Source organism: Ceratotherium simum, chromosome 2, assembly GCF_057802395.1.
Source record: "Ceratotherium simum simum isolate JZ-2026a chromosome 2, ASM5780239v1, whole genome shotgun sequence".
Classification (NCBI taxonomy): Eukaryota; Metazoa; Chordata; class Mammalia; order Perissodactyla; family Rhinocerotidae; genus Ceratotherium; species Ceratotherium simum.
The window spans coordinates 26,898,043-26,925,224 of record NC_141901.1 but is presented as its reverse complement, the minus strand read 5'-3'; the positions used below and the strand labels follow the sequence as shown (position 1 = coordinate 26,925,224).

Genomic DNA, 27,182 nt, shown 5'->3' with positions numbered 1-27,182 from the left:
AAGTCTCCAGGAGCCTCTAGGCTCCAGGGTCTGGGCTCTGGCAAGCTGACCAGCCACTCGAGCTGCAGCCCATGAACTGGAAATGAGTTCTGACAGCCACACGGACCCAGCCAACGTGCCTGTGACACCCTGAGGAGAGCAGGACTGTGACTGATGGCAGCAGGCTGCTGGAAATTTCATATATTGCTCAAACAAATGGAGAATCCCAAAGTATCAGAGTTGACCTAGTCCCTGCTTTCCAAAGTAAGCTCTGAGCAACCCACAACCCCCTGGATGCTAGTAGGTGTTACAAAAGGAAAGAGTTTCACCGTCTAGTGAATTTGGGGGTGCTAGGTTAAATAGCATTAAGCAGGTGTCTTTAATGGTCCTCAGAGCCTTTAATAAGCTAATGTGGATCATGATTCTCCAAGAAGGGGCAGCAAATCCACTTTGCTCACAGAGAGTCTCCTGGGACTAATACTCTAAAAAGCAAACTTCAGTGAACCTTAATCTAGTCCAGTCTCCTTTTCACTAAGGAGAGAGGGGGAAGCCTGGAGATGTGCAGTGATCTGCCCGGAGCTGCCCAGTTCCTCAGTGCCAAGCCCAGACTGGACCCAGAACTTGAGTTCTTTCTAGTGTGCCTCTCAATCCAGAGGACGATGGAAAGTTCAGTACTGGCCAGAGTCCAGGAAACTGTGGGGCCCGGGCGAGAAAATGTCCCAGCTTTAGCCTTTTCACTCCTTTGTAACCGAGTGATTTGTATACTGCATGACTCTGTGTCCCAGCCCAGAGGCAGAGAGCACATTCTTATTAAAGATGATCTGACTGATAACCTCCTTCCCAAGACCCAGAGGCCTTTCTGAGTCATGCTCCCAAGAAACGGGAAATCCTGGAAGCAGACCGTAAAGCAGCTTGAGGGCAGGCTGATTCCTTTGAGGTCAGTAAAAGAGCCACACATGGTCCCTCGGGAAGGCTCTGAAGCCTGCTCACCACACCCTAGAGTGATTCACACCTCCTTGCTCAGAAGCCTCAAGTGACTGCTCCAGTGAAGGCAGGGTGGCTCTTCCCGTAGGTAGAGTTGAGAGCCATTATCTGTGGGTTGAAGGCTGCAGAGGTGCTACTCAAAGATTCTCTCCTTCCCTGTCCCCATTTCCTCTGGTTCGTTCGTGTCCAATTTAGGAACTCTACTGTGGCTTTGGGAAACACACATTGGATTGAATTGAATCGAATTGAATTAAAAGATGGTACTCCCAAGACTCTGGGACATCTTATCAGGAGGGGTGACACTCTTAAGTAGTTAGCTCAGCTGATTCATTTAGTAAGCACCTCAGAGGAGAGTGTGAAGTGGCTATGACTCAAAATAGGAAATTTTTGATAAGGAGGCTATGTGGAGCAGGGTGAGCAGGAGTGAGGGTCCAGAGAGATGGTCCAGGGCAGTGTGGGGTTTTGAGGTGACCTGGCATCTTTCTGGGTATGGTGATGGCAATGAGGAGGCCCTGAAGATAAACCTCATCTGCCTTGGAGTTCTGTCTGGTGCTGGTGCTGCTCCTGTGACCCAGTGGGGTCTGGGAAGGAGAGAAGGACAGTGACGCTCCGTGGAAGAAACCTGTGAGGGTGCCTGCCTCCTGGGCTCGTGGCCCAAGCGTCTCTCACCAGCACCTCATAAATAGCCAGACTAAATGACACCAGAATCACACAGCCTATCCCCAGAAGCTCAGAAAGGGCTACACTCAGAGGCAGTACCCACCCCAAGGCTGCCCTTTAGGAAGAATTTTTCCCTCTGTAGTCTACTCTTCAGCTGTGAAATTTTCCAAGAGACCAGGAAGACCATCCAAAAAATATAACTGAGCACTAACTAGGAGCCAGGCACTGCACTAGGCCCAAGGGAGACAGAGATAGATCAGGTCTTTGTCCATATGGAGTTACTTCCCAGTGAGGATACTGACCTCAAACAAACAGGAGAATTTCAGATTGTCATATGTGTTACAGAAGAATGGATCAGTCTCACATGATAGAGAGTAACTTGGGGTGGGGGACTGACTCCAGATAGAATGGTCATGGTGGGCCTCTTCAAGCATCCCAGGGAAGTTCTGCTGACCAAGAACTGAACCCACAGTCCACCCCAGGCCCTGCACTGTCTGTCCCTGAAGCAATGATAACGGAAGAAGCCAAGACAATTCCACTCTCTATGGCCATTCTGCCCCCTCCTGCTGCTGTGCTATAGGCAGAGCTTCACAGTGAGAACTTTAGAGAGGAGGCTGCTACCCCCTTCCTCTCCCAGAGCGCAGGGCTTCTTGTTTCAATGCCCCTCTTATGTCCAACTCCTCTGCAAAGCCTCCCCCGATCACCACCACCCCTCACCCCCTGCCACGCCACCCAGGGCTCACTTCTTCATTCGCTCATTTAACAAATATGGGTTGGACGCTTAATAAGTGCAGAGCTCAGTACCAGGCACCAAGGATTCCAAGATGAGTAGCACATGGCCCCTGCCCTTGAAGCACTCACAGTCTGGTGAAGGAAACCCACACGTAAGTAGTTAACCTACAATTGGCCTCTGAACCACTTTGGCCCTGATGCAATGTGCCCATTCATTTGCCAGCTCCCATCAACTCGCCTGTCTTTTTAGTGGTTTATTTATATACCTATGCTTGATCTTTCCAACTGGATTGTGAGCACTTTCAAGGGTAGCTTCATATTATAGAAATGCCTGTATTTAGTCCAGTTAGGTACACAGGAGGTACTCAATAAATGCTTGTTGAATGAAGGTGTTACCTCCACAACTCAAACATGGTCCCATGAAGAAGGTCATTTCCTTTGCCAGGAGCCATTTTTGCAGAATATTCTTGAGGGTCTTGCCCTGTTGAGGAGTGAGGGTTCTGAACCAGCCAGGAATGCCAGCATCTACAGCGTCTCCTGAGCTATACACGTGAAATCAGCTCTAAATCTCAGAGGAGTCTACAGTGGCTGTTCTGGAGCTTTGAAACCCAATGGAAGTTGTTTCCAGAAATAGAGTGAGAAGCAGGGAGTACTTTGGAAACAAAGGAGAGCAATATTGGAGCTTCAACCTTCTCAGAATTTGTTTTCTTTTCCTCTGAAAGGGGCTAGTTTGCAGAAGTCAAGAGAGGAGGCGGGAGCACCTTAACGGAAAGAAGCAGGATGCAGCAACAGAACACGGGCCCCTGTCTCAGAGCCCACTCTTAGCCCTCCACCACACAGGGCAGGGGACTTGAGATTGCTCTGAGGTCAGGGAGAGGCAGGAATGAAGTGGGGTTTCAGATCTGGGCCCCTGAGTTTTCCACGTTGCTCTGAAGATGGAACTACATTGTAAGGATTGAGCGTATGGGAGGAGGGGTGGGCGGGAAAGATGTTTTCTTAGAGCCTCGCTTAGGCTAAGAATACTATGTTTTTCAGCTATTTAAGAGAGATAGGAAAGAAGGAACAGTGAGTACAGATCTGCTAATGAGGTGGTGATGCCTCCTGGAGAGCAGGCAGTCATTCCAGGGGGCCTCCAGACGGGGGAGTGAGGAACGCCCAGCCTGAGCTAGAAAGAAGGCTCTTGACTGGCTCCTTACCTGGGAAAGTATCTTCTGCATTCCTGTTGTTTTATGGAGGAGGAGAGAGACAGAGAGAGAGGCACACAAACTGACACTATTGATTTTCTCCCTTTAACGTTCACCCCTTTAACGTCCACCCCTTTAACGTCCACCCCTTTGCCCTCATCCCCTCCATTCTTCAGGACTTCCCAGCTGCAGTGTGTCTACATAGTAAGAAGCATTTGGTTCAAGCCCAGATGTCAATCACTCTGATAAATGGAAACGGCTAGATTTGGGGCTAAGAATCTGCAGAATGGTATCTGGCTCAAGATAGCCTTCTATTCAAATATTTCATCTTCCCCAAAGCAGTCTCTACCAGTCAGGGTCCATTTGTCTCCACCTTATAGACTGTGCCCTCCAAGTCAAGGGTCAGCCCACCATTGCATTGCTGGGAAGTCCTCCTCTGGCCGGTGCCTGGGCCCTGGACTGCTGTGGTCCCTCTGGGTTGCCACCCTACAAACAGAGCAAATCGACAAATGGGCCACCAGATCTCCATTCAGCTGTACCAAATGCTAAGGAATTCTTAACATTCTCACATGCATTTTTAATAATAATAGCCACCAATTATTATGTAGCAAGGTTGCAAAATTATACACTATAGTAAAATGTACAAGAAAATGTAGTTTCATTTCCTATAAAATCTTTCTCATGAACTCCCACCCACCCCACCCAGGCAGCAAAATGGGGAAATTTATATTTGAATTTGTCCATTATAACACCTCAATGTCTTCAGGTTTACTAAGGAGTCTCATTTAGCTGACCCAGTGTCTTTCAGGAAAACACACGTGCTTGAGATGGCCTTTCCTTCTCCCGCTCAATTTCAAGGTGGCATTTTATGTTATAAGGTGCTTACTTCACCTGCTTGTGGTATGGAGAAGGGGGCCTCAGACTGATTAGGGAGCTCGGAGCCCACAGTCCTCTGGGATCTCACCAGAGGCTGACTAGTGGCCTCTGAGGTGTGACTGGTCCCATCTGGCCGATGAGGTGTCATGCTGACACTCTCCACGAAAGGCCCTAATCCCAGCCCTTTGCTTCCACTTGAGAAGCCCCAATTGCAGCCATCTCTTCTTCTGGACCCCAGGTGACAGGCCCTCAAGCAGCTCTCTATCCCCTCACCAGGGCCCTGGGCAGAGGTGAGCTGATAAATGTTTAATGACTGGTTCTTAGAGGGTGGAGGAGGAGTGGAGGAGAAGCCATAATTGTAGAATTTGCCTGTTTCCATGGTGTAAATTCTCCCACCGTGGTGGCTTTCAAGTTACCAACATGAGGCCACTAAGCATGGAGCTGGGAAGAGACATGCACAGTCAGTTGTCGTGAGCTGGTACGAACTGGCTTCAGCCCCCACAGGCCCTCGGGAACTTCTGGAGTCCCTACAGGTCACACGACACTATCTGACTCACCTCCTCCCTCCAAGTCCACCCCATGATTACTTATGCCCTCAGATGTGGTTGTGGTCAGAGTTCCACCTAGGTTTGTAGTCTCCCACCAGCAGGGTCCTGGGAAGCCCACCCATCCCATGGTGATGGAGAGTCACCCCCATTCCTGGATGGATGTTCTACTCCAAGAGGGTGAAAGCAAAGATGTGTGCTTCTGACAACTCCACCTTCTGCTCGCTATCTCCTTCCCGGGATCAACTAAGGCCAAAAGTATCAGTCTTTCCACATCTCTTCCTCTCTAGCAAGGACCTCACTGTGTCACATTCTTCTCATTCCCAGGGTCTCAAGCCTCATAGCCATGTCTTAATGGCAGAAGAGGTTTCCTTCTATACTATGGAACCTATTATATGACATGAGTCCTCCAGATGGGGATTACCAGGGATGAAAATACATTGATTTAATATCCCCAAAATATTATCTGTGTTGCAACTATTTAATACGTGTGAGACAAGGTGCTAAGTCTCTATGCACACTATTTTATTTAACCATCACCATAATCATAAGGGGGCTTGTTCCCGTTTTACAGATGAGTTAATGAACTTAAAGAGGTTAATAACTTGCCTAAGGCCATTTAACTAGCAGAGGCAGAATTTGAACTCAGGTTGACCTCCAAACCTATGCTTTTCACCTAACGCTAAATTATGGAGGCACAAACTTTCTCTTTGTTCTGAGGCTGTTGGAAGTTCCCATGGATACTACAGGCATTTTTTTTTTTTTAATGGGGAAGGAGTGGTATTGCCTAAGAAGGGCAGCCATTAGACATATTTTTCTACTTCTCTGTCGTGTCCAAGGAGCGTGGGGGAGAGGGTGTTGGCAGAAATGGTGTCTCACCCATCACTCCCAGACACTCAGTACCCCTGCCATCCAGCTATAGTAGGAGTAGCTAAGGCAGAGTACCCAAAGGAGCAGAGATTTTCTCCAACCCACCCAACCACACCTGGAGAACATGCTTCTCTCTAGTAAGGGCACCATCACCCCTGGATGCTCCTACCAGAAACATGACAGTCAGTCTAGACTCCTCTCACCCCACTGTAGGCACATCACCTGGTATTGTAGATAATTGGACCCCCAGAATATATCCTGGGTGCACCCACTTCTCTCCTTCACCACTACCGTGGTCCAAGCCTCCGTCAGCTCTCTCCTAGACTTCTGCATCCTACTTGTTTGCCATGTATCAGCTCTTGCCCCCTCTACTCCGTTCTCTGCAGAGCAACTAGAGTGAGCTCTTTAAAACATCAATGGTGTGATTTAACCCCCTTGCTAAAAATCCTTTAATGTTTTCCAGTCTCACTTAGAAGAAAATCCAGTATCTTTAAAGGGACCTATAAGGCCTTGTATGGTCTGTCCTCTGCCCGCCTCTCCCTGGCCACTCACCACCCCGGGCCATGCAGAGTTCACTCTCCTCAGTCACACTGTCCCTTTAGGCTCTTTTCCTCCCTTGGGCTTTTGCATTTTATTCCTTCTGCCAAAATACTCCTTCACACAACACTCTGTGCTTGGCTGGCTCCTTCACAAACTTCCCATCTCAGCTTAAAGATGACCTGCTCAGAGAGGCCTCCCCTGACTTTCAGCTAAAGAAGACCCTCCCTGCTTGTCCCTCTTACAAGCCCAGATTTTATCTTTCATGGTTTTCCCACACTTTGCCGCTGTATACATGTTAGTTTACTTGCTCGTTGCCTGTCTCCTCCAGCCTGCCAGCCCAGGAGGCAGGGCCGTCATCCACGTTGCCCATTGGTACGTATCCAGCACCTGGCACATCATAGGTGTGACTGTTGACTATGTATGGTAACTCCAGAACTCTGACATAAAGTTAGGACATGATTCAATTCAGATTTTAATGAATAACTACTTCCCAGCACTGTGCTCAGTGTTGTGGGAGTTACAGGGGAAACACAGTGCTCATTCATCTGGCATTTGTTCATTTAACCCTAACAGGTAGGAGAGAGGCAGGAGGAGGAAAGACTAGGGGAGGTGGCAGAGCTGTGATAATAGAAAGGACGTTGGGCTGACTGCATGGTCTGAATAAACACCTTGGTGATCACCTGTAACATAGGAAACACCTCAGCTCAGCTCAGATCCCCTCAAGGTGGATATTCCCATGTTAATCTATACATGTACATGTTATTGCACTTAAGTACATATGTGCAAAGTGGAGCTTCTGCTACTAGACTCTAAACTCCTTGAGCACGTGGCAAGCACAAGGGGGAGGGAGTAGACATTCAGTACGTGTGTAGATATCCAGTAATTTAAAAAGCAAGTAGAGAGAATAGTCTTATTTTTGCCAGTTATCCAGGTTTTGCTCCTAATCCTTCCTTCTAGTTATTACATGAAGAATTGAGAATTTTAGATTCTTTGTACAACTAGTTCTCACGTTATTTGAAAAATTAGCTGATTGGACCCTCTCTTCTTTCCTTCTCTCCCTTCCTCAAACAAAGCATCCCCAGAAGCTTCAACTCTGGAGGCGATGGGTCGAAAGGAAGACGATGACTGCAGCTCCTGGAAGAAACAGACCACCAACATCCGGAAAACCTTTATCTTCATGGAAGTGCTGGGCTCGTGAGTCCTGGGGTGCAGACGGGGCGGCTGGGCTGCCTGCTGCGGGGAGTTGGAAGAGTTGTTCTGGGCCAGCATCAGCTGATAAATGGGGACTGGGCTGCTGTGACATCTTCTCAATAGATCTGAGGGACCTGGGAGGTAGAGTGGGGCCTTAGTGGGGTAGAGTAGGGAAGGTCCCTTGGGGTAACACAGAGGATCATTTAATACACTAGAGCCCTCAGGGAACACTGGCCCCCCTAAACCCCGCAGTGACTCTCGCCCTAGTTTCAGATCAGTGACAACCTACGAGTTCTTGCCCTGGTGGCAGGAAAGAAGAGTTCTGGAGCACTTCTGGAGATTCAGTGACCCTAGAACTTTCCTGGGCCTCCTCATCCAGCTTCCTCACTTCCCCTGGCAGTGAACAAGTCAACTCCACTCTCTGCTGTAGATGGAAGAGAAGGGGCTTCTAAGGCTCAGGGAGCTGATGGGTTATACACACCTGAATCAGCTCCCCCAACTCCCACCATCCTCTCTGTTCCATGTTTAAGTGCCATGTTGGAAAACTAAAGTCACGCTGTAGCCCAAACTTCTATTAACCTCCAGGGTATCCGTGCCTGCCCCTTGACAACGATTACACGGCTTGAGGAGCAGAGATAGCTTGTCTGGAGCTGACTCTCCACTTAGTCCTGCCTCTCCTCCGGGAGGTTGCAGTCTCTGATGCAGGCTGGCAGCAGCTCTGGGCCACCGGCTCCCATCGCCTCAGAACCCCAGCTGGTCAGCTAATTAGCCTGGGCTAATTGGGCCCAGGGAAGTGAGGGGCAGTTAGCTGGCTGTCCATTCAACCAAGCTTTCGCTTTAGCCAACTCTGGCTAAGTTTAGCTCCCTCTGCCTTGGCTGGGAGGCAATGACCTCAGGCGATAACCCCACTCTCGCTGTAGACAGAGAGGAGCCAGGCGCAGCCCTGAGAGGAGGCCTCTGAGCCCTCCCTGAGCCCAAGTGTCGGGCTCTGCACACAGAAAGATCTCAGCGGTGGCGCTGGTCATCAGAGTGTTGGCCGGCCATCAAGGGCCTTTGCCAAGACGGGGGTGGCTAGAGAGGGGGTTTTTGGCAAGAGAAAGAGACAAGACTCATGAGTGAATCAGAAATGATCTGCTATGCATCCCAAAAATCACGAAAAGGAAGCCCAGGTTGGCAAGAGCTTATTCACTGTGCTGAAGGACTATCAGAAGACAGACACATGCTGTCTCCATGGAGCTCAGTGAGGTCTGCCACAGCAGCTTCTAAACCCAGGGGTACATCAGAGGCACCTGGGAGCTTATCCCGCTGACTTTTAATTGTGAAAATGTTTAAGTAAAGAAAAGATGAAATAATAGTACAGTGAACACCAATATACCCACCACCTAAATTCAACAATTGTTAACATTTCACTAAATTTGTTTTTCACACACATACATATGTCACTGAACAATTTGTAAACAGGTTGCAAATATCATGACGCATCACCTCTGAATCCTTCCATCTGCATCTCCTAAGAACAAAGGCATTTTCTTCCATATCCACAATATTATTGTTACACTCAAAAAAGTTAATAATAATTCCCTAATATTTTAGCCTAGGTAATTTTTGAAAAATACAGATTCCTGGTGCCAGACCTGCTACACTGGGATTTGGGGAGATAGGACCCAGCGGCCAGAAATCTCTATTTTAAGTGCCCCTGGTGGCTCTAACGGATTCAGCCCTGCACCGATCTGAGGGAAGCGGAACAACAAGACGGGGGGCAAGTCACAGCTGATGCAGCATTTAGGGCTGAGCAAAAGCTGAAGAGAAGGCACCTCTGTGTGCTCAGGAGGGGGACAGGCAGCCCCAGGCAGCAGATCCTGTGGAGTTACCAAGGTGAGGTGCTGTGGAAGGGGAGCAGATGGGCAGAGCAGACTCCCCTGATCAGGATGCACCAGAATTCCGGGCAAAGACCTCTTTTCTCTGGCCCTCAGCTCCTCTGGAACAACCCCCAGGGAGAATAGGCTTTTGCTAAATCGGCCCAGCCACCACCCACAGTTTCGGCACCCTAGGGCAGCTGTTGGGACACTGGGCAAAGCTAGTCCCCAGCAGGTAGGTCACCCAAGTCTCAGGCCTCCTCCTTTCTCTGCCCAGGAAGAGATTTCTCTCCTTGGTTTCGCCCCCACCTCCCCCACCACCCAGGCTCCCAGCAAGAGTGGAGAACTACCCAGAGCAGGAAACGCAAACCAAGTTCTGTTGCAACAAGCACTCCTGGCTCTGAAGGCTCTGCCTTTCTTGCCTTCTGACCCAAGCAACCTTGGCTGCTCAAAGCTAGGTCTCTGCTCCCCAGTCTGACAGATGGCACAATTAAGTCTTCTAGTCGCTCTCCCTTGCCCCTGCCAGACACACTCCAAATACGTGCACGTGCACCCACCCACACACACAAACTGTATAAAATGGCCTGAGGCAAAAGAACAATAACACCATTTCAAATTGCCACAACATTGCACAATTCTGGGAGGTGCCATTTACGTACATTGCAACGTAAATGGCAGCCCCGGGAAGGGCTTAATTTGGTCTCATTCCACAAGAGGACCCAGAGTGAGTGTCAGCTTTGAAAGCAGGAGACCATCCATGAGTAGTTCTAAATGCACAGGTGAAAGGGAGAACTCTGAAGTTGGATCCCAGAATGTCACAGGTGGAAGGAATCTTTAAGGCCATGTGGTTCAACTCTCTCATTTTACAGATAAGGAAAGTGGAGTCTAAAGATGAGTAGAACACATAACTCATCCCAGTCCAAACTTCTCACAAATCCATTCATCCATCTATCCATCCATCCATCCATCATCCATCCATCCATCTGTCCAGTACACAAACACTTATTGAGAATTTTCCATAAGCATCCAGGCATAGGACATGGTACCCATCTCCATTCACCTCCCATTGTTCCCTGCCTCATACTTCACAAAGGGTGCTGGACTACCTTCTGGCAGCCCCACCCCTACCTGCTGTTCTGCACCTCCATGCTTTTTCTCATCCCTCTTCCCCACCCCCACATGAAGCATCACTTCCAACTTGTTTTTTTCACTGGGCTAACGTTCATTCATCCCTTAAAACTGAGTTCAGAGTGTTCTTAAGTCCGAGGGCCATGATTTATGTGCTCCTCAGCTATCCCAAGTGGTCACATTGTACAAACTAGGAAAAAGTGCCCTTTTCTCTAGCCTGCTCTCTACTGGGGGAAAAAATGTTGTAATAATTATTGTATGAAAGTGTACAGTGGCTCCAAGGTGAATGGCATCTGCTGGAAGTGTGCAGCCTACAACCTGCCCAATCAGAGCAGAGGCCCTGTCTTAAGTGTCCATTTTCTGTGGTCTCGTAATACCCCCTGCTTATCTGTATGCATCTATCTCTCACACTAGATTCTAAGCTAGACCAACACTAACCCCAGTGCTGAACACAGAGAGGTTCTGTCAGCTCCACAAGCTTTCACTGAATGCCTAATAACATTTTCAAATCAAATGTTAATTGCTCATTTGTCTGTTTCTTCACTAGTCTACAGGCTTCCTTAAGAGCAGAAGCACTCACCTCTTTATCTCCAGTGTCTAAGACTCAGTAGATGTTCAATAAATCCTGATTGAAGGGCTGAGTGAATGAACGAATGAATGGAGCAAGCTCTGAAGGCTGTGATTAACTCACTTCTAAGGGCAGCTGGGGAAACAGAAAGCCCAGACACAGGAAGCACCGAGTATTTTCTAATGCAGATTCTGAAAGTCCTTACACAGCTTGACTGCTATTGGCCTGCATTCTAGAATACCCAGATGGCAGGGGCGAGCATGGCTCAGCTGTTTCCTCACTTAAACTCTATCTCCTCTTGTGACTACCAGGTGTTCTCCCAAATGATATTCAAATGATAATAATGATAACAATAATAGTATGTAACACGTGGTTTAATAGATGTCCGGTAGGCTTTTAAGCACTTTACATATATTAACTCATTTAATCTTCTAAACAACTCTATGAATCAGATACTGTTGACATTCTCACTTTTCAGATGAGAACCTGGGTGTATAGAAGTTAAGTGACTTGCCACCCAAAAAGCTGAGGTTCTAACATGGGCAATCAGGCGCCAGCATCCACCGCTAGCTAACCGCTGTTCTGATGGCCTGGTCTCCAGAGGACCCCCTTCAAACCAAGAAGTCTGTAATTTGGAATCCTATAGCGTGTTTGCATTGGATTCTATCTTGTCTATCTTCAGAAAGACTGCCCCAGAGCTGCTGGGTTCTGTCTTTTGTTCTTACAGACGCTACTGAATGAGAGGATGCTCAGCCCCCTTGTCTCTGATCATTGGTTCAAGGTGATTATCACCTTCTAAAACTGATACAGGAGTCTTTTATTGCTCACTGTGTCTGAGCCCTGTCCCCCAGTGCTACCTCCAATGGCCACTCCAGCATGCCACACTGCACCATGTTGGAAGAAGCAAAGCAAATAGACTGTGCAATGGCCTCTCTTTAATGGGTTTGCCAAGTGAAGAAATCTTTTCACAGCTAAAGCATAGTCTCTGGGAGTCCTTCTCAAATTATAGAACCAGGAAATAGCAACCACCTAGTCCCCAAGTCTGTAGTAGAATCTTTTCTTTCCCACATGATCTATGAAAGAAAGGACACAATGGCAAATCAGATAGGCTCTGCCATCAATACAGTACATCAGGTGCCCAGAACAACAAGGGAAACTTATTACCAGCCACACCTTCCTTCATCTTCCCTTTGGTTTTGCCTCCAGCAATGTTCTCCAGCCAGCCAGTACTAATTTTTATCTCCTGGTGTCTTCTATTCAGAGGAGCTTTTTCGGAAGTTTTCTTGGTGAAGCAAAGGGTGACTGGGAAGCTCTTTGCCCTGAAGTGCATCAAGAAGTCACCTGCCTTCCGGGACAGCAGCCTGGAGAATGAGATCGCTGTATTGAAAAAGTGAGTGGTCCTAGAGTTGGTCAGGTACAACTGTGGGATCACAACATTTCCTTCACAAATTACCTTCGAGAAGGACTGGGGCTGGATTTCCACACCCAAAGGCGTTGCTCCCATTGATTGAGCTGATGGGTCAGTTTGATCAATCAGCTAAGTTTAGCTAGATAGCCATCTTGGCTGATTTATTTTTGTAGCAAATTGACTAGTAAACCAACTGGTAGCAGAGCTGATTTGTGCACGTAGACCAGAGAGTAATTAGCTCAAAGGAACAAAAATCCATTGAGAACCAATACCAGGAAGAATCAATAATTAAGGAAGTAGCATAAGATTTGGAAATTAGCCTCAGTTTGTACCAAAGCAAATGTAAGTTTGCTTCACCATCATAATAGAGGCTATAATAACAAATCATCACATGTTTACAGTGGGACTCGTATAATAAACCCTATTGTATGCCAAAAGTATATTAGACGTTAGGACTGAATGAGGCTGACAAAATTCCTTACCCTCAGGAGCTCACGTTTTCTGGGTGGAGACAGAGGTGCTCATAACAAACTCTAATCCCGTTGGATGTGAGCCACACTAACAGAAGAGGAGACAGATTAGAGGAGACAGATTCATTCTGCCTACATGTGTGTTTTTATGAGTATTGATTATTAGGTACATTTTCAGAGAAGTGGGACCTGATAGATGAGTAGTAAGTTGTGGAGGCAGGAGGGGCAGTGCAGAAAAGGAATTCAGGCCGAGAGTAGCATAAACTGTAACGTAGAATCATGGAAGTGCGAGGGATGTTAGAGAAGAGTCAGTATTGGAAGCCTCTGAACCTAGAGTGAGTACCGTCACGGGACAGGAGATGAAACCACAATGGTCAGTAGGACCTCATTATAAAGGGTCTTGGATGCCATGATCAAGAATGTTGACTTTTGGGGCCAGCCCTGTGGCGTGGTGGTTAAGTGAGCGTGCTCCGCTGCTGGCGGCCCAGGTTCGGATCCCAGGTGCACGCGGACGCACCGCTTGTCAAGCCATGCTGTGGTGGCATCCCACTGTGGCGATGTCCCACATAAAGTGGAGGAAGATGGGCACGGATGTTAGCTCAGGCCAGTCTTCCTCAGCAAAAAGAGGAGGATTGGCATGGATGTTAGCTCAGGGCTGATCTTCCTCACAAAAAAAAACAAAAAACAAAAAACAAAGAATGTTGATTTTATTCACGGGCAGAGAAAAGTCATCAAAGGATTTTATGTAAGGAGTCACATGATCAGATTTATATTTTAGAGCCATCCCTCTTAAGCATGGTGAAGGATGGATTGGAGGATGCCAGCCTGGAAGATGAGAAACCAGTTATAAGACTTTCTCAATAATCTAGGCAAGAAATGAGGATACAAGCAAAAGTAGTGGCAGGATCATGTGGGGGCAAGAAGACTGGGTTCAAGAGACATCTCAGAGACAGAAGTGATTGGGTTTGGGATTCGCTGATAAGAATGTAAAAGAGAAAAGCATTAAAAACGGCCCTGAGATTGAGCAATTAAGTGGACAGTAATATCGTTGCTTGGGATAGAGAACAAAAAGGACGTGTAAGCTTGGAAGGAGGAAATAGAAAAAAAAAAGGGTTGGAACATATTGAATATAAGTATCCATCTATCTCTACACTGAGGTGTCTGGTAGGATGTTGGAGATATAGGTCTGGGCTCCAGAGAGATTAGAGCAGAGACAGACTGTAGACTCATAGAGAACAAGGACTATACTGGTCTTTCTTACCATTGCACTGTATTATTAGACCCTAACAGCATAGGTGCTCAATAAATATTTGTTCACAGAGTGAATCAATGATAAATTAATGTTAGCATTGTCAGCTTATAAGTGTAGTTGAATCCATCAGGTAACCACTGCAAGAGGTTCTATATTTTTAGAACTATCTTAAAGATAATAGCTACTATTGATTATGTGTTTGCTATTCCCCAGGCACTGTACTAAGCATTTTACATGCATTATCTCTTTTAATCCTGATATAACTGTAAGAGAGAGATGTACTTGACAGACAAGGAAAGTGAGGCTTAGAAGATTTGGGTAAGCCAGTCAAAGTTACACAATTAGTAAGCGCCTATGACAGATCTGAACTCAGACCCAATTGACGTAGAGTCTAAGTTCTTAATGCCTGTGCTGCCCAGCCATGAGTAAAACCCCCTAGAAATTGTCCTACTGGATAGGCATGCACAGAATTGCTGCCTGGGAAGCCAAGTCCACAGTTAGTATGATTATTCTGCTTGCCTCGGCCTCTGAGTAAGCCCAGGCAGAGGTAATCTAGAGCCAGGTTTCCCAACCGCAGGGCTATTGACATTTTAGACCAGATAATTTTTTGTTGGGTTGGGGGCTGTCCTGTGCATTGTAGGATGTTTAGCAGCATTCCTGCCTCTACCCACTAAATGCCAATATCACCCCCCCCTCCTGAGTTGTGATAAAAATGTCTCTAGATATTGCCAAATGTCCCCTGAGGGATAAAATAGCCCCTGGTTGAGAATCACTGATCTAAGGCATCCACAGAACTGACCTCCAAAACGAGCATCTGCCCTGCTTCTTACAATATCCTGGAACAATAATTTTGCAACACTTCCTCAGTGATTTCCCATGAGGAGGCTTAGCTAACCTAAATCCCTCCTGTTGCAGTCCACTTTCTTCATGCGATGTTTCTGAAGGAGATCTGGATACACATTTTGTAGAATAATCTAATTGGGGGTGCTTCCTTAGCCTTCCTCAGTTCTTGTAACTCTCTTTTGGTAAAGTTTAAAGAGATTCCTAAAGTAACAATGAAATGTTTGTTCCCTAAAGGCAGGATGATCAGTTATCCATTCAAAAATATGGATTGAACTCTACTCTGGGAATCTTTCCTCTGGGATTTCTTTGTCACTGCCTACTTATTAGGAAGGCTTCACAACGACATGATCTTCCTAAACATTATCATGAACAGTCTCTAACAGAAATACAAGTCCAGCTGGGCTGGGTCTGCATTCTTTGTCTGGACAACCTAAGCCACATACCTTGTCACCATGACCTTTATTTTTCCCCAGGATCAAGCATGAAAACATCGTGACCCTGGAGGACATCTATGAGAGCACCACTCACTACTACCTGGTCATGCAGCTGTAAGTGAAGGTGACCCGCTTCCTCCACAGACGTCTCATGGGGCCTGGGAGGCCTAGAACAGGCTGGTCGGTGGTGAGGGAAGGATGGTGATTGAAAGACAAAATCAAGAATTAGTTCAAGAGGCTCTGAAATGCCAAGAATGCCTCTGGTCATGGACATGTTCTGTGTGGGCTGAGGGGTAAAACTAGGCCTGACTATTGAGTTGGTACGTTGCAGTACAGCCTTACCAGTTGTTAAAATATTTCCTGCCAGTCAGCAAGTAGATGTGACCCCAACCTGTCCGTCCTCCTCTGCTGTCCCAGTGCCTCCCCTTGGACTCTTTAGACCTCCCACAAACCTATGACTGAAGGAGTAATGTGTGGCATAGCAGGGGGCCTCCAGAACCCTTCTCTGGTACCATGGCTTGAGTCTATTTTGACCAGTCAGTCCATGTCCATCATACTGTATATTAAATATTTTAACATCACTCCAGGGTAAAATTACTGTGGGAGTAGAAGCCACAGGTAGGTAGATTTCAATTCAATATAAAGAAAATCTTTCTCAAAAGAGAGCCACCCAAAGTTAAAACAGGCTGTGATGGTCCATCTGTGGGACGGAAATGGTACCTCATTAGAAAAATTTCTGCATCATTGTCATATACAAATAAGAATTCTGCCTGAGTGACTGCTATAAGGGTTGGTCATTGCTCCTGAGGGCTCAGTCTTGGGCTCAGAGACACTTCTATTTATAAAGTACACACACACACCACTCTGCAATCTCCGTGTAGCTGGATGCAATGTTTTGACTGACAGGCTGATTCCTCAGAAACTTCAATGAGCTAACTCAGGCCTAAGCAGCCTATTAACTCCCAGGCTCACCTGAGGCCATGGCTAGAGGTAGCAGGCAGTCAAGGGAGTGAGATCGGGGGTGCGCCCAGAGCAGCACTAACAAGTGAGCAGGGACCATGTGCTCCTTAATGAGGCCAATTCAACAGGATTAGCACACAGTCATTCAGACAGCTAAGGGGAGGCAGGGAGGGGGGCAGATTTAGATGTCACTGAAGAACCATCAAGCCTACTAGAGTGCCAGCTCCAGGACCCAGGCCCTTCCAAGTCAGGAATTCACAGTTGTATACAAAGAGCATCTTTGTCATGGGCCTCCAGCCCCTACCACGGAGCCTAGAGCTTCAGGACAGAAACGAAAGGAGTAGGATGTGTGCATTTTGATTGAAGTTCTACTTCCTCATTCCTGCATGGTCCTGTCAAGTGTGCATATCCATATCCAATGTCATGGAGCAGTGAAAAGGGGGCTGGGATGGTGAGAGAATTGGAAACCCTGGCCCATGGTTGAAGTAGTCTGGGATGTTTATTCCAGAGAAGGCCTGAGGAGAGCATTTCACTGTCTTCGCATACTTGAAAGGCTTCGTGTGAGAGGATGGTATTCTTGTTCTGTGTGGCCCTAATGGGTGGAATTGGTGTGTGCCGGTAGAAACTACAGGGAGTCGTGTTCCATCATACTATATAAAAATATTGAGAAGGTGACAAAAGATAGAACAGTCTGTCTTAGGAGGTAGGGAGTTCCCTACTACTGAGATGTTCCAGTACTAACTAGAAAACTTCTTGGCAAAAATAATGTAGGTGGCATTCGAGAGATGGGGACCAGACTTGATCTTAAAGATACCCTGAATCCTAGTATACCATGCCATTTGAGCCTCAGAATAGTGCTACAACTCTACCCTATAATTCTAGCTTGAGGTAGCCCAATTTTCCAAAATGAGGAAAGAAATCCTGACAAAAGCACAAAGGTTAGTCTCATTTGCATGCCTTCTCTTACCTACTTTGCCTGATTTCAGTTTCGCCTCTCCTTTTCCTCATGGCTTCCTGTGTCCTAGGCCAGGAAAGAAGGCAGCTAAGAAATGTGCCTGCACTAAGGGATTATTGGCTTCTTGCTAGACCCTAACCAGGTGCATTTTGCATTTTAAAGGAAGTTTCCAGGGAGAAGTCAATCGTTGGCCCAAAGAAATGACTCCCTAGTGATATCATTCCAGGCACCCAAAGGAGGAGTTCTGAGTCTGGGGTAGTCCTCCCTGCACCCCTCGAATAATGGTCTGTGGGCACCTGCCTGTTCCACCACAGCTGTGTCCCCCTGGCTACAGAACAAACACATTCATGTCCCTTTGACCTGAACTAATAACTGGATTCCTGCATTTGCCCCTGTGCCCACAGTGTTTCTGGTGGGGAGCTCTTTGACCGAATCCTGGAGCGGGGTGTCTACACAGAGAAGGATGCCAGCCTAGTGATCCAGCAGGTCTTGTCAGCAGTGAAATACCTCCACGAGAATGGCATCGTCCACAGAGACTTAAAGGTGCCACGGCAGGAGTCTTTGATGGGAAACCGAGAATGACCCTTTAGGAAGCTGCATAGGTCATGCGCAGTCTAAGCTCTGTAAAATGAGAGGGTTGGATGAACAGACTCCTAAGGCCCCATCTGCCCTTAGATTTCTTAAATAAATCTTGGATGACTGAACAATCATTGTTAATTTGTACACAGTCTTTACTGAACTTTTCACTAGGCTTCACCATAATTAGGATACCAAGGTAATCCACACGTTTGTGGAACCCAGCCACAGTCAAAATCAAATGTAATAAATACTTGTTGAGGGTCAGCATTGCATCAGTCAGGTACCAGACTTTAGAGAGATCAGAGACAATTAACTAGGGGCTGGTTCCCTCAAAAAACAAACAGTCTTAGGGTAGTTGGGGAGGAGGAGAGGGAGGGATTGGGATGTTAATGGCTATAAAGCTGAGCAAAGTCAGGACCATAAGCAAAATACAGAGTGCTAGAGTGCAGAGGGGGAGGAAGACGGGAGGAGGAAGGAGGGAAGAATGGGGGGAGATGAGCTTGGCCTTGAAGTCAGGAGCCCAGGGTGCAGCTTCCTAAGAAATTATGTGTTTCAGGTGATTATATCCTATACTACGTGATATTTCTCTTCTTCCACAGCCTGAAAACCTGCTGTACCTCACCCCTGAAGAGAATTCTAAGATCATGATCACAGACTTTGGTCTGTCTAAGATGGAGCAGAGCGGTGTCATGTCCACTGCCTGTGGGACCCCTGGCTATGTGGGTGAGTCTGGGAGCAGGAGGGAGGTTAACCAGTTGGCTGTGTTTAACCACATGGATATTATTCACAGGGAAGGGTGGTTGTGGGGGGACAGGGTTCAACTTCAGGGGCAATCCAGGTAGGGCATTCACTTAGGAGGTTTAGGGCCAGCCAATCCATCACTCTCCGGAACTACCCCTACTGCTCCCAAATCCAGCATCTTTAAGACAACCCACAACTGAGTCTTTCCCACAGTCACTGCCTTTACTTTGTCTCTCACTTTTGCAGATAGGCTTACTGCCTTTGTCTTTCCAGCTAGACCAGGGGCAAAGACAAGATCACAAACCCAGAGATGATAAGATTGCTAGGGAGTTGACCACTAGCCCCTCTTTCCTTTCTGCCTTCTAGGGGAGACCTCAGATCCCCAATTGTTGGTATCCTGGTATCCAGAGGCATAGTGTTGAATTTGAATCTGAGGGCCCAGATATGGGCCCTCAGATATACACCCAAAGAAACACCCTAGGAAACTGGCATAAATGGGCCCCCAAAAAGTACGAGCAGGCAAGTTATCAAGTGAGAGTGTTCCTGACATCCATGGGGAGAAAGCCGAAACTCAGAGCTTCCACTCCTGCCCCTTCCCTCTTAGCCAGTCATCACCTGGTTGGGGATGGGAAGTGGGAAGCAGAACCCTGACTCAATAGAGGGAATCTGTTCTCTCCCTAAATGAGAGGTGAGTCATTTACCATCAGGTGTGGAGTCCCACTGGGTACAAAGCACTGGTATCTGGGATAAATACAGAAGGTAGCTCTCTACTGTCCCAAAGCCCCCAGTGAGAGGACAACATGACTCATTCCCTCATGGAGCTCTCCATCTGACGGGGCAGACTAAGCCCTGCTCTCAGAAGGTACCAGAGACTGATGGGACAGTTACTACCTGCCCTCTGGGAGTTCCTCACTTAACAGGCGAGACTCAGTCTCTGCCTTCAGGAAGATCCCAGTCTACGGGTAGAGAGACGGCCCCTACCTCGCAGATTTCCCCTGTCTGAAGGGAGACACAGAGCTTCTGCCCTGAGGATCCCCCAGCTGAGTAGGGAGACACATGCCCTGCCTTCAGAGACTACTCAGCCTGATGGGGGAGACATAGCTCTGGAGATCCCCAGTCTGATGGGGGAGTCATAGGCCCTGTCATGGACTTTCCAGTCTGATAGAGGAAGATTTAGTCTGATGGGAGAGACACAGTCCCTGCCCTAAGAGAGTTTTCAGTCTTATAGCAACAGCACCATCCCAGGGTCTGCCCTACTCCTCTTCTCTAAGCCTCTTCCTGACCTTCGGCCCTCACCCCTCAGCCCTCTCCTCTCGCCCCAGCCCTGACTCTACCTTTGGTTTGTTGCAGCTCCGGAAGTGTTGGCCCAGAAACCCTACAGCAAGGCTGTGGATTGCTGGTCCATTGGCGTCATCACTTACATATTGTGAGTAGAAGCTGGCATTGGCTCAGAAGTCGCAGCGCTTGCTCACCCCTTTTTCTCCCCTCTCCTGCTGCTCCTCAAGCAGCATCCACCTCCAAAGCATGTGTATGTACACGTGCCTACACACACACACACACACACACACACAGACACACACACACTTACTCATGCACGCAGCTCCAAAGGTTCCTGTCGTGATCTCCATCAGGTTAAAAAAGAGAGTTCAGTGTGAACCCACTGTTCAGCACCCTCTTCCTGCACCCCCACCCGCATTTACTATACATAAATGTGTTGAGTCCTGCTCTGAATGAGCAATGAAAAGGGGAGAGGCCAAGCCAAGCCTGGACGCCAAGTGGGCACAGTGTTCCCATCTCAGCCTGTGACAACTTCAGCCCAAGGTAAATTGATGGCCTGGATGAACCTGGTCATTGCTCCTCTCCACACATTCTTAGGTCTCCTTTCCAAACCTGCTCATCACCCCTTCCCCACCGTTCCACCTCACCTATAGCAAAATGTGCTCTTAGAAAAATAACCTGCTATTAGTGATTTACCCCTTAGTGTGGATTCAGTTCTCTCTTTCCTCAGCTTATGTTGAATAACTACTCTCATTCCTTCATTTACTTAGCAAATATTCATTGACTGCCTACTCTGTCCCAATCACTGGTTTAGGTACTAAAGAATAAAGAACAAAAGAGCCTAAAAAAATCCCTCATGAAACTTACATTCAAGTGGAGATCCTACCATCCTTCTTAAAGATATTTTACACATCATCTAAGAATTCGGGGCAAGTACAGGGAGAGGCGGCGAGGATTTGGTACAAAGGTACAAAGGGGCCTTCCAGCGCTGCCCACCCCGAGCTTTGGCTTCTGCATAGACACTCGATGGGACCTGCATCATTCCTGAATCAGAGGCAGATCCATGTCCTGGTCACAGTGCTGGTCAGAGACCTGTTGCCTGCCTGTGTACAACGGTGGGAGGCTGGGCAGAGGGGAGAGGCTGGCCCAGGGTCCACGGGGTTGTTCAGCAGCATACCTCCTTTCTGTGCCACTGCAGGTTGTGTGGGTATCCCCCTTTCTACGAAGAAACTGAGTCTAAGCTTTTTGAGAAGATCAAGGAGGGCTACTATGAGTTTGAGTCTCCATTCTGGGATGACATTTCTGAGTCAGGTAAGGCCAGTGAGTGTGAAGGACAAGATAACAGGCTCAAGGCAGAGGCTGCCTAGAGAAAAGAGCTTAACAAAGGATGACAGTCCTGGCTCTTGAAAGTCCCCAGGGAACCTTACAGAACAGGCTGCCCAGGAAAGTAGAGAAATCTTCATCTGGTTCAAAGGACGAATAAATTATTTGCATCTAAGTTTCATGCTTTTGTTTTCCTAGAGGCGGAACCACAGTATGTCTGCTAAAGAGGGGCAGGTAGTTTAGATGAGGGCCAGGAGGGCAGAGCCAGGCACAGGGAGTGTTCCAGGCAGAAGTGGCAAAACCAAGGCCACGTTTTGCCTTTTACATAACAAGACCGAGAACACGCAAGTTCTGTGTGTGAGAAGGCAGTCGTTACAAGTTGTTGGCTCCATTAAGCGGAGATCAGAGCTGGAAAAAGCCAGCACTCACATGTGAGCCCATGTGCAGGTGCTGGCCCCTGAATCAGTGCAAATGCACGCCCGCATGGCGTGCACGCGTGCTGGTGCCTCGTGACGAGATGTATCTGCAGTGCTGTGTGGGTGAGGCTGTGCAGAGCGTGTCTTTGGTGGTTTACGGTGGGTTGTTGTTAGGTGGTTTGAATTTTTTTCCTCTTTTAAGACTCTTAAAATTGCCTTTTTGGAAGATTAGCTAAAGATGCATTCTCTGCCACCCACCAGCCTGGAAGTGAATTTCCATCAGTCATGAAATCTGGTCCTTAGTTGTCGTGTCTTTGATTGCTCCCCTTAGCCAAGGATTTTATTTGCCACTTGCTGGAGAAGGACCCGAATGTGCGGTACACCTGTGAGAAGGCCTTGAGGCACCCCTGGTGAGTGAGGAATGGGGTGGGCTCTAGACCCTAGTCTGGTGGCTCCCAAAACACCATGCTGACTGGTTCACACTGCATTTCCCTGGAATCTGCTTGCCCTGAGCTGTTTACTGTTGCGACATCCAAGGAGCATAGCAGTGTTCGTCAGGTCCAGCTGGAGATGCAAACAGTGTTTACTTGAGTAGGTTTGACCCAAGGGTGGCAGCTGGGTAGTCCAGTCAAGTGCAGGAGGCAGACACAGCCAGGCACTGTCACCCAGCACTAGGGTGCAATACTCAAGGGACACCCCGGAATAGGCAACTCTGCTCTGTCCTTAAGAGCATCTGGGGTCAAAGGTTGTGGTGATTTAAGAACAATCACAAAGCAACCAATTGGTAAAGTGGGTAAATAAAATCTTAAAATACTTCTTTTCTTCATGCTACACCCCTGCTCAAGAATTTACAATAGTTCCCCACTTCCTACCATGGCAAGCCTCAATTCCTTTGTTTTTCCAAGTTTTCCCTAATCCAGCCTGATCCTTTATCTCCAACTTCATTTCCCAGGATTCCCAACACACCTTCTCTATTCCAGGAAGGCCTAAAGCTATATTGTCTCCCTGCCCTCCCCCGCCCATATTCCAAGCTCTTTCTGAACTACACCTTGGGTCATACCACATTCACCACCTAGAAAGTCCTGCCTCTTGCCTTGTATGTAGCATCCTCCAGGATCCAGAGCAGCCTCTGTCCTTACCTGAAGCCCTGGCTCCTGCAGTCCAGGCAGACCGGTCCATCTCTCTTTATCAATTACCCAGCTTACCGTGAATTACTCTAGCTCACGGCACGAAACAAGGTCCACATCTACAGTGAAAGCCCCTAGGGATCAGGGCCCACGTCTGTTACTCCTCTGGGTCCCTAAGCGCCTACCAAGGACTGTACACATAGCAAGCATATGAGGAATACAGAGACGGGTGAATGAGAGGCTGAGGGGAAGGGAAGGGGGCAGCCTATATCTGGGGGCCTCATTGAGGAAGGCTTCCAGGAGGACGTGGGTTCTGAGCAAAGTTTTGAGCTAAACAATGGTGACAACCCAAGTGCTCTCTGACAAGAGGTCGGTAAACTTTTTCTGCAAAAAGCCAGATAGTAAATATTTTAGGCTTTGCTGGCCGTACCATCTCTGTGGCAACTCCTCAACTCTGCCATTATAGCATAGCCATAGCCCATAGCCAAATGCATGGGCATGTCTGTGTCCCAGTAAGACCTTATTTACAAAAACAGGCAACAGGTAGATTTGCCCACAGGCCATAGTTTGCCAATCCTGCTCTAAAGCAAGGTTTTGGTTTTGCCAAAGCATGCTCTATGACCTGCCTGGGGGACAGAGGAGCCTTGGTTCCAGCCCTTTACTATTGTAGGCCGCCCTCCTCCTGGGGGCCTCCCTAGACTTAACGTGGACCTACATGCACAGCACCCTGCCCATCCCCTGGCTGAGTTTCCATAGCCACCCACTAGCCAGGTGTCCCTTCTGCATCCACAGGATTAACGGAAACACAGCCCTCCACCGGGACATCTACCCATCAGTCAGCCTCCAGATCCAGAAGAACTTTGCCAAGAGCAAGTGGAGGGTAAGTTATCCTCTCCAGGAGGTGGGTAGGCTCTTCTGGGCCCCTGGAGGCTGGGCTGGGGCAGGGGCTGGTGTAGGGGCTTCCCTTGGGGCCTCCCAACAGACTCTGGAGCTCCCTGGACCCTCTCTGAAATGAGAAGTGGCACCTCGGTTTCAAGAGGCCACAGGGCAAAGGGAAAAGCTTGAGCCCCGTGGCCCTCTGAGGATGGAGACAGCCAGAGGCTGGTCTTGTGTCTCCTTAGCAAGCCTTCAACGCAGCAGCTGTGGTGCACCACATGAGGAAGCTGCACATGAACCTGCACAGCCCGGGCGTCCGCCCGGAGGTGGAGAACAGGCCGCCCGTCACTCAAGCCTCAGAAGCCTTGAGACCCAGCTCCCCTGAGATCACCATCACCGAGGCACCCGCCCTGGACCAGAATGTGGCACTCCCTGCCCTGACCCGGCTGCCCTGCCAGCACGGCCCCTGGCACACTGCCCCCGGTGGCAGGTCCCTCAACTGCCTAGTCAATGGCTCCCTCCGCATCAGCAGCAGCCTGGTGCCCATGCGGCAGGGGCCCCTGGCCATCGGACCCTGTGGCTGCTGCTCCAGCTGCCTGAGCATCGGGAGCAAAGGGAAGTCCTCCTACTGCTCTGAGCCCACACTCCTCAAAAAGGCCAACAAAAAACAGTACGTATTTTCAGTCAAAGACAGAGGCATAGCCCCACTCAGCCTGTGTCTGAAACAACTCAGGCAACGGGGCTGAAAGAAATTGGCCACTCAGAGGCCACTCTGTAGGGTAGGAAGACCTCCGGATCGGGGGCAAGGGAAATGCTTCCAGTCCTGTCCCTACTACTCACTAGCTGTGTGGCCGTTGACAAGTCCATCAATGTCTCTGTTTCTAGTTTGCTCATCTGTAAAATGGGTTGATTGAATTATATTTACCTGCTCAGCCTACCTCACAGAGGTACTGTAAAAGTTTAGTGAAGCAACAGAGATTATAATGCCCACAGAAAACCAGGCACATGTGAGTGGTGAGCATTAGATTCCTGGAGTTTGCAGGGCCTCTGTGTTGGGGGCGAGGAAAGGGACCTTGGTTGTCTTATTTGTCTTTTCTGCAAGGGCTTGTACTTTCTGAACCTCATACAGGGAGGGCTGAGTGGATGCCACAGGCACAGAGAACTATCTCAGCTCTTCTTCTTGATCCCCAAAGACTTCATAGCCTGCTGCTTCATTTCCTCTCCAGGAACTTCAAATCAGAGGTCATGGTGCCAGTTAAACCCAGCGGCAGCTCGCATTGCCGCGCGGGGCAGACTGGAGTCTGTCTCATTATGTGATCCCTGGAGCCTGTGCCTGTGTCACTGCAGTTTTCAGGTGAGGGGACTAGAGGCAGGAGGGCCAGAGTGGGGGGCTCAGGGCTGGGGTTGGGGGGAGCTTCTGTCCCAGAAGAAAAGCCCCATCCCAGAATCTAAACGACAGGGTCTGAGGGGTGCCAGAGGTGGCAGCCCCACCGCCACCCTGAACCCCTTCCCTCTGCAGGAGAGACGTTCGACTCTTCTCTGTCCTTCCAAACCTGGAGTCTACCCTGCAGCGAGAGGAAGGGGGGCAAGTGAAGCGGGGCCTGGCAGAAGTGGTTTCTGGTCAGAAGCAGCAGACTGCTGTCCGGGGCAGACCCTCAGAGAAGGCCCAGGAGTGAGCCCCAAGGCGCAGAGGCGTCGTTGAAGCTGCGGGCAGGAGGAGCAGCATCCACCAGCTTCCAGGTCTCCCCGGCCTGCCTGCTCTGTGCCCCACACCCTACGTGCCGTGGCTCTGTGCAGTGTGCGTAGATAGCTCTTGCCCGGGTCTGTGCTGTTTGTCGTGAAAAGCTTAACGGGCTAGCCAGACTGTGCCACCTTCTCCGAGCAAAGCCATATGGAGCATCTACCCAGACTCCAAGCTCAGCACCCACTCACTCCTGCCTCTCAAGCCTCTGTCCTCACGGCCAGGATGGGCTCATTAATGCAGTCACCTGCCCATCTGCACGAATGACAGGCAGCTCTACCCGTGAGCTCTCATCTCTAGGATTAGCTCCCAACCACGCGGAGACCCAGCCAACCTACTCCCAAGACACTTCTGGACCACCTCCCTCCCTGCCCCAGTCCAAAGGCCTCCAAGACGAAAAAGAAAGAAATCCATGACTATTGTACTGTACTGTACTGTATTGTACTGACATGTACTGTAAGGAATTATTACCCTGGCCAGATGCCCTCCACACACACGCCCAATTAAATTGGAAGTTGACTGTTTTAATTTCAGCTGGTAATTCAAATCCTGCTTCTGCTCTGCCTTTCTCTCCCCGAAAATCAGACAGAGTACTCCTGCCCCTCCCCAGTTTTCTTGCCCTCCACCCCCTCCAGCTTCGTGCTCAGTGTTGTGCTCAATAAATGGACATATTTTTCTCTACGAGGCTTCATTTGGTTCTTCTCGACCTCAGAAGCAGCTCAGGGACTTCTGACCCCGTGTGGAGTGGAAAGTGCATGGAGAGATTGTGGTCAGGGAGAACCCAGCCGTGGTCGTAGCTGACGTGGACTGGGAGCACACAGTGTGCCAGGCACCTGGTAACACGAGTCCCACGTACTGGCTCATTTACTCCCCAGAACAACCCCTTGGGGTTGGCTCTGTTGGAGCCCAGGTAGTCTGGCTCCAGCGTGCATTCTCCTAATGACTGTATTGGATGAACAAGAATTGGAGGCCCAGCTCTGCCCTGCCATATCTGTGACTGTGGGGAGTTACTCGGCCTTTTGTGCCTTGGTTTCCTGACCTGTCAAACAGGAATAACAGCATCACCTACATCCCGAGATGATGCAGATGATGTGTCTAGCACAAAGCTCAATAAATAATTAATATGATTATTAACGATCAAGAAGCTAATTGAGGGGCCGGCCGAGTGGCGCAAGCGGTTAAGTACACGCGCTCCACTGCGGCGGCCCAGAGTTTGCCGGTTCGGATCCCAGGCGCGCACCAACGCACTTCTTGTAAACCCATGCTGTGGCGGCGTCCCATATAAAGTAGAGGAAGATAGGCACAGACGTTAGCTCAGGGCCAATCTTTCTCAGCAAAAAGAAGAGGATTGGCATCAGATGTTAGCTCAGTGCTGATCTTCCTTACGAAAAAAAAAAAAAAAGAAGTTAATGGAGATAAAATGCCTAGCACAGTGCCTGGACCATGGTTAGCACCCAAACGTTCATGCCATTCCTGTATTTGCCCCCAACACACATACACACACATATATATCTGTTTACAACTTCTCTTTGAGATCCCGAGAGACACAGACTCTAGTCTCAGCTGTGCCTCTAGGAGCTGTGTGAATTTGGACACCTTGCTTCCCTTCTCTGGATGTCTATTTCCTCATCTGTAAATAGAAACTGGATCGCTGCTCAAAGACGAA

The 27,182-nt window shown here is 48.7% G+C and overlaps 1 protein-coding gene across 1 annotated transcript in view; it reads left to right on the top strand.

Annotated features, from left to right (window-relative positions):
* The window catches only part of CAMK1G (calcium/calmodulin dependent protein kinase IG), a 29,614-nt gene extending 3,435 nt beyond the window's left edge, over window positions 1-26,179 (top strand). The window contains exons 2-13 of the mRNA XM_004424855.3: window positions 7,444-7,564; window positions 12,375-12,503; window positions 15,560-15,634; window positions 17,840-17,978; window positions 18,614-18,737; window positions 20,106-20,181; window positions 21,232-21,344; window positions 22,104-22,182; window positions 23,692-23,779; window positions 24,021-24,445; window positions 25,002-25,129; window positions 25,295-26,179. Coding sequence (XP_004424912.1) covers window positions 7,473-7,564; window positions 12,375-12,503; window positions 15,560-15,634; window positions 17,840-17,978; window positions 18,614-18,737; window positions 20,106-20,181; window positions 21,232-21,344; window positions 22,104-22,182; window positions 23,692-23,779; window positions 24,021-24,445; window positions 25,002-25,092 — 1,431 coding nt within the window. The 5' untranslated portion in view covers window positions 7,444-7,472 and the 3' untranslated portion in view covers window positions 25,093-25,129; window positions 25,295-26,179. The remainder of the gene's footprint in view (window positions 1-7,443; window positions 7,565-12,374; window positions 12,504-15,559; window positions 15,635-17,839; window positions 17,979-18,613; window positions 18,738-20,105; window positions 20,182-21,231; window positions 21,345-22,103; window positions 22,183-23,691; window positions 23,780-24,020; window positions 24,446-25,001; window positions 25,130-25,294) is intronic.
* The last annotated feature ends 1,003 nt before the right edge of the window (window positions 26,180-27,182 follow it).